The sequence below is a fragment of the Dromaius novaehollandiae genome, chromosome 28, assembly GCF_036370855.1.
Source record: "Dromaius novaehollandiae isolate bDroNov1 chromosome 28, bDroNov1.hap1, whole genome shotgun sequence".
NCBI classification, from domain to species: Eukaryota; Metazoa; Chordata; class Aves; order Casuariiformes; family Dromaiidae; genus Dromaius; species Dromaius novaehollandiae.
The window spans coordinates 5014917-5023764 of record NC_088125.1 but is presented as its reverse complement, the minus strand read 5'-3'; the positions used below and the strand labels follow the sequence as shown (position 1 = coordinate 5023764).

Genomic DNA, 8848 nt, shown 5'->3' with positions numbered 1-8848 from the left:
GCCCCCGGCGCCGCCCTCCCCGCCGCCGCGCTGCCACGGAGAGCTCCAGGCAAAGAACTAGGAATATTTAATGATTTTTAAAGGAGTTACACAAATACTTTTAACATCTGGTAAGAAATCACAGCCGGGAAGTTACAAAAGTCAGCGACAAAAATATCCCGGGAAGGCGGGTTTGGAGACGGCTGTAAAGAGATTCTGTTACAAAATACTCCGAGGTGCTTCTCTAAGAAACGCTCTACAAAAGAACTCTGCTACCCCGGCCTTATAAATACCTCCCTCCTTGTCCCAGTCCAAAAATACATATAAATCTTCACGTTCCCAAATATTGCAGCAGATATTTAGCTGGTACCGACCCTCCCTCCAGGCCTCCGCCTCCTCCCGCGGCATTCGGCCCCGAGCCGGCAGCGTTCGGAGAGGGAAGCCGGGCCCGGCCACGGGGCTCCCGCCGCTCCGGTGCTGCCGAGGAGCCTCAAGAGCCCCAACAGCGGCGATGAGACAAGGAGCAGCCGGCGGCCGAGGAGGAGGAGGCTGGGAAATGCTGGGGACGAAGATGCTGCCTCCCCTCGGCCCCTGCACCCAGGGGACGAAGGCAAACGTGGTCCCAGGCCTCAGCTCTCCTCCGCGCGCGCTCGGTGCTCTGGGGACGGGCAACGGCCTCTCCCCTCACGCCGAGGGAGCGGGGGCCGGTTTCCCTGCCGGGGCCCGGGTGCAGCCCTCCCCGCCGGCCCGGGGCTGGGAGCGGGGCAGCGGCAGGAGCCCCCCCGGGCTGCCTGCACCGTCCCCGCGGTCGAGTACGAGCTGCCCTGGTCAGAGCCGGCTGCTTCCAGGGAAATGAATACACCGGGGAGGGAGCCGGCGGCTTTAACCCGCCTCGTGCCGTGAGACCGGCGCGACGTGCAGCCTCGAGCTGGGCAGCGCGGCCGAGCATCGCTCCGCGGGGCCGCGACGGCTGCCCCCGTCCCGGGAGCGGCGGCTCTGGGGGAGCGGGGGGCCACGAGCCGCCTCCCGCGCCGGAAGGCACCGGGGGCTCCTCCCGCGCCGGCAGGACGGACAAGGCGCGGAGCCGGGCGCGGGGAGCCGGGAGAGGCCCGGCGGCGTGGCAGGAGCTGGGCAAAGCCGGGACGGGGCCCCGACGGTGCCGCTCCGCAGCCCGAAACGCCTCCGGGGAAGGGCAGTAAGTGCCTGAAGTCCAGGAGAGGGAAGACAGGAGCCTCCGCCAGGCGGGAACGGAGCAGGCCCGGCGGGATTGCGCCCGCCGGAACAACCCTCACCCCACGCGGGGCCCCGCTCGCTCCCCGGGGTCGGGGCAGGAGAGAGTCACGCGGAGGGGACGAGGGTCCCCGAGCCGCAGCGACGCTGCCCTGGGGCCGGAGGCGCCTCCCGGGCCCGGGATCTCACCTGGGCGGTGCGGGGCCGGCGCTGGGGCCGGGTGGGAGGCTGCGAGTCCCGGCCCGGGGGCCCCGGCGCAGCCGAGCCCCGGGGGCTAAGTGCAAGGGGGGGGGGCGGCAGCCCTGGGGCCGGGCTGCGTCACAAGCGCAGGTGGGGGACGGCCCGGGTGACGTCGCGGAAGAAGGGGTGACCCAGCGCCGCCTTGGCCGAGATCCGCTTGTTGGGGTCGTAGTGCAGCATTTGCTGGGGGGAAGAAGGGGGCGGTGAGGGGGCGGCGGGGGCCGGAGCCACGGGGCCCCGCTCCCCCCCCGGTCCCTCACTCACCGCCAGCAGCTTGCGGCCCTCCTCGTCCAGGGGCGGCACCACCTTGCCGAAGTCCTGGCGCGCCCACTTGGGGAAGCTGGGCTTGTAGTCGGGCATGGAGGTGACGCCGGGCCACACGGCCTCGTCCGGCGTGCCCAGCGTGCGGAAGATGCGGAAGAGCTGGTCGATCTCCGAGTCTCCGGGGAAGAGGGCTCGCCGGGTGATCTGGGCCGGGGGGGAGCCGTGGAGAGCCCGGCGTCGCGGCACCCGCCACGGGCCGGGGCGGGTTAAACCCGGCGCGAGACGCGTCCCAGGGCTGGGGGGCTGCGAGGAGCCCGGCTGCTCCAGAGCCAGCGGGCGCCGAGCCGGGAGGCGCCCGCCCCAACGGCCCCCGGGGCGCCGTGCCCTTTCCCAGCAAAGCCCCCCCGGCACGTGTTTGGGTGCCAAACCCCGGCCGGGGATCAAGCGGCCCCTCGTGACGGGGCCCCGGCGCGGGGCAGGGCGCTGGGCGCGGGGTCGCATCCTGCCCGCAGCCCCGTGACGCGCATCCCGGGCCGCGGGGCTCACATGACGGGCCCCGCGCGCCGGGGCCCACAAAGCGCCTTTCTTCGCCGCTGCCCGTCGGCCGGGGCCCCGTGCCGCGGTGACGTCGGGGCCGCCCGCCCGCCCCGGAGGCGCCCGCCCAGGCCCGGCCCGTCGCGCTGGGCGCCCTGGGAGCGAGGGCCCGCGTGCATCGGGAGCGGGGCCGGCCCGGGCCGCGCTCCGGCCGCTCTCCCGGCGCGAGGAGGCCGCTCACCATCTCGGCAAAGATGCAGCCCAGGCTCCAGATGTCCACGGCCGTCGAGTAGTACTTGCAGCCCAGCAGGATCTCGGGGGCTCGGTACCAGAGGGTCACCACCTGCGGGGGGGGGACGGCGCTGGCTCCTCCGCCCCGCCTGGGCACCGCTCCCGCCCGGGCACAGGGAAGCCGAGGCAGGGGCCGGGACGAGGGCCGGGAGCGCTCACCTCGTGCGTGTACGTCCGCACGGGCACGCCGAAGGCGCGGGCCAGGCCGAAGTCGGCCAGCTTGATGGCGCCCTCGGCGTTGATGAGCAGGTTCTGGGGCTTGAGGTCGCGGTGCAGCACGCGGTGGGAGTGGCAGAAGGCCAGGCCCTGCAGCAGCTGGAACAGGTAGCTCTGCGGGCAGAGGCGGCGGTCGGCGCGGCTCCGTGGGGCCCAGCACCGCTCCGTGGGGCCCGGCACGGCTCCGTGGGGCCCGGCGCCGCCCCATGGGACCCAGCACCGCTCCGTGGGGCCCAGCGCTGCCCCACAGGGCCCGGCACCGCCCGCCGCGGCCCCACCTTGATGAGGGGCAGGGCGATGCCGCTGATGGAGGCCGAGTCCATGAACTTCTTGAGGTCCTGGTGCAGGAACTCGAAGACCAGGTAGAGCTTGTTCTCCGTGTGGATCACGTCCAGCAGCCTGGCGGCGAGCGGGGCGCAGGCTGGGCCGGTGCGGCGGCGCGGGCAGGGGGGCGCCCCGCTCCCGCGGCCCCGGGCGGCCCCCAGTGCCCCCCCCCGCCCCGGGCCCCGCTTACTTGACGATGTTGGGGTGGTTGAGCTCCTTGAGCAGCGAGATCTCCCGGATGGCCGTGCTGGGGACGCCCTCGGTCTCCCTGCAGGCGAAGCCACCGCGGCCGGATCAGGGGGCTGAGCCGCGGCCCTGGCACCCCCGCCGCCGCCCGGGCCCCCCCGCCTCGGGGCCCGCGGCCCCCCCGCGCCCGGGGCCGGCTCACGTGTCCAGGCGGATCTTCTTGAGCGCCACCACCTCGCCGGTGACCTTGTTCCGGGCCTTGTAGACGACGCCGTAGGTGCCCTCGCCGATCTTCTCCACCTTCTGGAAGTTCTCCATGGGGGGGCCGGGCCCGGGGGGGCCGGGGGGGGGCCGCGGGGCCGGGGCGGGACGGCCGGGCCCGGGGGGGGGTGGTGCAGGGGGTCCCGGGGGGGGTTGCAGGGGGTCCCGGGAAGGGGGGTGCAGGGGGTCCGGACCCGGGCGGGGGGTGGTGCAGGGGGTCCCGGGGGTGCTGGTGCAGGGGGTCCCGGGGGGGGCGGGGGGGCCGGTCCCGGCGCGCGGGGCGGATGGAACGTTGGCGGCCGCCGCTTCCCCCCGCGCGCTACAATGTTGCCGCGGCCCCCGCCCGCCCGCGCGCCGCTTCCCGCCTTCCGCCGGCCCCGCCCCCCGCGCCGCCCCATTGGCCGGGCCCGCCGCGACGCGCCGGGCGGCGCGGGAGATCCCTTAAAGGGACAGGCCCGCCCCGGGGGGGGGGTCCGCGCCGAGCCCCCGGGGGAGCCGCCTCCGCAGCCGGCCCGGCTCGTCCGGCGTGCGGTGCGCTGCCGGCAGGGTCCCGCCCGGGGCTCGCCCGTGGCCCGGGGAGGGGGTTCCCCAAAGCCAGGGGAGGGGGGTCGTGCTGGTCTCCCCCACGGCCCGGGGAAGGGCTCCCCCTCCCCAAGGCGCTCGGCTCAGCCCCCAGCCCCGGCCCCTCCAGGCCCCTCCATGCGCAGCGCGGCCGGGCTGGGCGGGAGCGGCCGGTTCAGGCCCCCCGGGGCGACGCTCCGGCTCCGGGAGGCCGCGGGCCGGGCGGGCTGAGCCCGCGGCGGGGAGGGGACGGACGGAGCTGACCTCGGTGCCACCGAGGGGCAGGGCCAGGCTCGCGCGGGGCGGCAGGGCTGGGCTTGGTGGCAGCGGTGGCATCGCCAGCGGTTCGGGCGGAGGGGCCGGGGCCGGGAGCAGCCCCCAAAGCGGGGAGGGCTGGAGCCTGTGTGCGCACGAGGGCCCACGTGCGCCTGCGCCATCGCCGTGGGGCGCAGTCAGGAGGGAGCCCGGGCCCGACGGGCTGGGGGCTGCCTGGGCTGGGGGCACCGGCAGCGGGGTGGCGAGACCCCAGGGGCGAGGGGCTCCGGCCAGGCCTTCGGCACCGCCAAGCCGCGCCCAAACCGTGCCCAGACTGTGCCCAAGCTGCGCCCGAGCCGTGTCCAAACCGTGCCCAGACTGTGCCCAAGCTGCGCCCGAGCTGAGCCACGTCTGAGCCAGGTCCGAGCGGTGCCGAGCCCGGAGGCAGGGCCGGGCGGCAGCGTGTGACCGGCTGGCGAGGGGCCGCCCGCGCCCACCCTTGCGCACGCGGGGGCTGCGGGGGCCGGGCCCGCGGGTGGGACTATGCAAACGAGAGCCCCTTCTTATCCCCCCGGCGCCGGCGCCTTCGTCTCTCTGCCCACGGTGCCCGAGCCGGCGAGGCCACCGACGAAGCCGGAGCATGCGGGTGCAGGGGGCCGTCGCGCTGCTGGGGGCCCTGCTGGCCCTGGCCGCCGCTCAGCGCCGTAAGTGGGGCCGGGGGACGCGAGCGGGGACGGGTCCCGGCCGGGACGGGGTGGCCCTGGCCACGGGGCTGCCGCCGCTTTGGGGGCCCGGCCGGCCGCTCGCCCCCCCGGCCGCGGGCAGCGGGTCCTGGCGGCACCCCGAGTCCCGCACGGGGCAGCCGTGGCCGGGAGGGTCCCGGGCGGCCGGGGGTCCTGCTGGGCGCCCCGGGGTGCCCTGGGGCTCGGCGGGGACCGGGTCGCCCCACTGGACCCCCCAGCCGGGGTCTGGGCCAGTGGGGAGCCGGCGGGGGCTTAACGGGGCCGGTGGCGGGACCGACCCCCCCCAGAGCCAGAGCACGCGGGGAGCAGGATTAGCCCCTGCTAATCCCGGGGGGCAGCGAGGGGGACGGAGCCCCCGGCCGGGCTCGAGCCCTGCCGTGCACGCGGGGTGCGAGCGGGGCCGGGGGGGCCGTCGCGGGGACCCGTCCCCCTGCGAGCAGGGGGGCACCCGCAGCCCCCGGCGAGGGGGGCGCAGGGGGGGGCCGAGCCCGGGGCTGCCGGCGCCGGCTCAGCTGAGAGTCACATGAAAGGGCTTGGGCAGCGGCGGGCGCCATGTGACGGGCTCGGCCCCCCGCCGCCGGCCCCGCCGTCACGCGCCCGCCGCGCCGGGCACGCGCTGGGGGCACAGGGCCGCCCCGGCGCCCCGTCACCCGTCTCCCCCAGGAGCCGTCGGCCGGAGCCGGACGTGGAGCCGGGCGCCGTTCCGGAGCTGGGACGCGGGGCGGTACCCGCCCTGGCAGGAGGGGACCCCGCGGCAGAGCGGCTGCTGGCGAGGTGGGTGCCGGGCCGGGGGGGCCGGGGGGGCCGCGGCGCCCGACCCTGAGCCGCCGGCCCTCTGCCCGCGCAGGCGGCGACGTGGCCCTGGACGTCAGCAGCGACGCGCCCACCATGGCGGGCGCCAAAGCCACCTTCTCCATCGCCCTCCGCTTCCCCCGCGGGCAGGCGGTGCTGCCCGACGGCCGCGTCGTCTGGAGCCGCAACGGCACCGTCAACGGTGAGCGCGGGCGGGCGGGCGGGTGGGTGCCAGGCGGTGGGCACCCCCCCGCCGCCCGCTCACCGCCCCCCCGCAGGCACCCGCGTGGCCGGCGGCGAGCCCGTCTTCCCGGAGCTGCCGGCGGAGGCCTCGGACGGCGTCTTCCCCGACGGACGGCCCTTTCCCCGCGGCGCCTGGGGCCAGCGCGGGAGATTCGTCTACGTGTGGTGGACGTGGGGTGAGTCGCTGCCGCCGCCGCCGTGCCGGGACCCGGGGCCGCCCGGGGGGGTGCCGCCGCCGCTGACGCCGCCCGCCCGCCCGCAGGGCGCTACTGGCAGGTGGTGGACGGCCCGGCGTCGCGGCTGACGGTGGCCACGGCCGGCGTGCCGCTGGGCTCCTACGCCATGGACGTGGTGGTGTACCACTACCGCGGCCGACAGAAGTTCATCCCCATCGGCCGCGCCAGCACCCAGTTCAGCATCACGGGTAGGTGCTGGGGGGGACGGGGGGGGGGCGCGGGTGCTGACGGCGCTGACGGCACCGTGTCCCCCCCGCGCAGACCAGGTGCCCCTCGCCGTGGACGTGGCGCAGGTGCAGGCGGCGGCCGGCGGCACCGGGCGCTTCGTGCGCAACCGCGCCGTGGCCTTCGCCGTGCGGCTGCACGACCCCAGCGGCTTCCTGCGCGACGCCGACGTCTCCTACTCCTGGGACTTCGGGGACCGCAGCGGCACCCTCATCTCCCGCAGCGCCACCGTCACCCACACCTACCTGGAGGCCGGCTCCTTCGCCGCGCGCCTGGTGCTGCAGGCCGCCATCCCCCTGGGCCCCTGCGGCAGCTCGGCGCCGCCCCTCGTGGACCCCACCACGGGGCCGCCGCCGCCGCCCACCGCCACGCCGCCCCCCGCCTCCAGCGCCGGCCCCGCGCCCAGCACCGCCGCGGCACCCAGCGCCGGTAAGCGGCCGGCGGGGCCCCCCGCCTCCCGGTGCCCGGGTGTCCCGTGGGTGCCCCGCGGGCGCCCCGCGGCCCCTCCACTCCCGCTCTGCCCCCAGCACCCACCGCCTCGGCGCAGCCCTCGGCCACCGCCGCCACGCAGCCCGGCACCCCCGCGGCCGGTGGAGGAACCGGCACGGACCCCGCTGCCGTCCCCGCCGCAACGTCTGCGGACCCCCTGCTCCCGGCCGGCGACGCGGCCGACACCTCGTCCCCCGCGGCGGCAGCCCCGGCTGCAGGTGGGTGCCCTGCTCCGACGTCGGCGTCGGACCCGCCGCCCCGTCCCGCTGCCCGCGCGGGGGGGACCATCCCCGTCCCCGGGGCCCCCAGGGGCTGGCTCGGTCCCTCCCTGCCTTTCTCCAGCCTCTTCTCTCCGGTTCCTCTGCAGATGCTGTGACAGCTGGAGCCACAGCTGGAGCCACCGTTGCGCCCCTATTGGGTGACGCAGCTGGAGCCACTGCTGCATTCCCAGCGGGTGCCACCGCTGGAGCCACAGCTGGAGCCACCACTGTGCCCCTGCTGGGTGCCACAGCTGGAGCCACTGCTGCCCCCCCAGCGGGTGCCACAGCTGGAGCCACAGCTGGAGCCACAGCTGGAGCCACCCTTGTGCCCCTGTCAGGTGCCACAGCTGGAGCCACTGTTGCGCCCCTATTGGGAGCCACAGCTGGAGCCACAGCTGGAGCCGCAGCGTCCACCGCCGCCCCCGAAGGCGCCGCGGAGCCGCTGGTGCTGGTGAAGCGGCAGGCACCGGGTGCCGAGCCGACGGGCTGCGTCCTGTACCGCTACGGCACCTTCTCCACCCAGCTCGACATCGTCGGTGGGTGCCGGTCTGGGGGCCGGGGGGGGGCCGGGGGCCGGGGGGGCGGGCAGCGGCACCCTCTCACCCCACGGCCCCTTGCAGAGGGGATCGAGAACGTCGCCATCGTCGCCTCCGTGGTCCCCGAGGGCAGCGAGAACAGCGTGGAGCTCACGGTGACGTGCGAGGGGAGGTGAGGGCCGCGCGGGCACCGCTGGCCGGGGCTGCCGCCGGCGTGGGGACTGTGCCCGGGGCCTGGGGGGTCCCGACCCCCCCACCCCGCGCTGACCCCCCCCCCGGCAGCCTGCCCGAGGAGGTCTGCACCGTCGTCTCGGACCCCGAGTGCCGCAGTGTGCAGCAGCAGACGTGCAGCGCCGTGGAGCCGGCGCCCGGCTGCCAGCTCGTCCTGCGCCAGGACTTCAACCGCTCCGGCCTCTACTGCCTCAACGTGTCCCTGGCCGCCGGCAGCAGCCTGGCCGTGGCCACCACCCGCGTCGCCGTCGGAGGTGGGAGCAGGGCTGGGGGGGGGCGAGGGTCCCCACGCGTCCCCGGGCGCTGAGCCGCCTCCGTCCCCCCGTGCCCCGCAGGTGCCGCGCCGGCCGCCGGCAGGACCGCGCTCGCCGTGGGGCTGGTGTTCGTCGCCGCCGCCCTGGCCGCCGTCGCCTACGCGTACAGGTGAGCCCGAGCCCCCCGCGCGCAGCCGCCGCGGTGCCGGGGGCCGCCGCTCACCCGCTCGCCCTCTCTCTGCCCGCAGGCGCACGAAGCCCGGCCTGGTGCCCCCCCCCGCGCCCCGGCGGCCCCCCGGGCCGGCCCTGCGGCGGCTGCTGCGGCGGGTCCTCGGCGGGGCGCCCAGCGGCGAGAGCAGCCCCCTGCTCCGGCCCGGCGCCGCGTAGCGCCCGGCCGCCCCGGGGGGGCCCAGCGCCCCCCGCCCTGCGGCTGCCCTCATTAAAGGCTGAGCTCACCCGCTGCCTCCGTGTGTTGTGTGGGTACCGGGGCGGGGGGGG

General features: G+C 77.1%; 2 protein-coding genes across 2 annotated transcripts; one reads left to right on the top strand and one right to left on the bottom strand.

Annotated features, from left to right (window-relative positions):
- Positions 1–50: 50 nt before the first annotated feature.
- Positions 51–3866, bottom strand: CDK2 (cyclin dependent kinase 2). The gene is made up of 7 exons (XM_064498588.1): positions 3467–3866; positions 3269–3346; positions 3033–3153; positions 2698–2868; positions 2489–2590; positions 1714–1917; positions 51–1632 (listed from the first exon to the last, which is right to left on the bottom strand). Exons 1-7 carry the CDS (start codon positions 3580–3582, stop codon positions 1528–1530), a joined length of 897 nt encoding a protein of 298 aa, XP_064354658.1. The 5' UTR covers positions 3583–3866; the 3' UTR covers positions 51–1527.
- Positions 3867–4737: 871 nt separating this feature from the next.
- On the top strand, positions 4738–8806 carry PMEL (premelanosome protein). Its single transcript, XM_064498534.1, has 12 exons — positions 4738–5045; positions 5748–5858; positions 5932–6078; positions 6155–6295; positions 6382–6543; positions 6617–7009; positions 7108–7287; positions 7437–7865; positions 7950–8037; positions 8148–8350; positions 8432–8519; positions 8599–8806. Exons 1-12 carry the CDS (start codon positions 4982–4984, stop codon positions 8735–8737), a joined length of 2145 nt encoding a protein of 714 aa, XP_064354604.1. The 5' UTR covers positions 4738–4981; the 3' UTR covers positions 8738–8806.
- The last annotated feature ends 42 nt before the right edge of the window (positions 8807–8848 follow it).

Bases quoted from the DNA above. Each gene is read 5' to 3' on its own strand.
- CDK2 (XM_064498588.1), bottom strand. From the start codon at position 3,582: ATGGAGAACTTCCAGAAGGTGGAGAAGATCGGCGAGGGCACCTACGGC. The intron at 2,869-3,032 runs GTGGGGCCGCGG...CTCTGCCCGCAG, and splicing joins TCGCCCTGCCCCTCATCAAG to AGCTACCTGTTCCAGCTGCT. The intron at 1,918-2,488 runs GTGAGCGGCCTC...CCCCCGGCCCAG, and splicing joins GCTGCATCTTTGCCGAGATG to ATCACCCGGCGAGCCCTCTT.
- PMEL (XM_064498534.1), top strand. From the start codon at position 4,982: ATGCGGGTGCAGGGGGCCGTCGCGCTGCTGGGGGCCCTGCTGGCCCTG. The intron at 6,544-6,616 runs GTAGGTGCTGGG...CCCCCCGCGCAG, and splicing joins CACCCAGTTCAGCATCACGG to ACCAGGTGCCCCTCGCCGTG. The intron at 7,010-7,107 runs GTAAGCGGCCGG...CTCTGCCCCCAG, and splicing joins CGCCGCGGCACCCAGCGCCG to CACCCACCGCCTCGGCGCAG.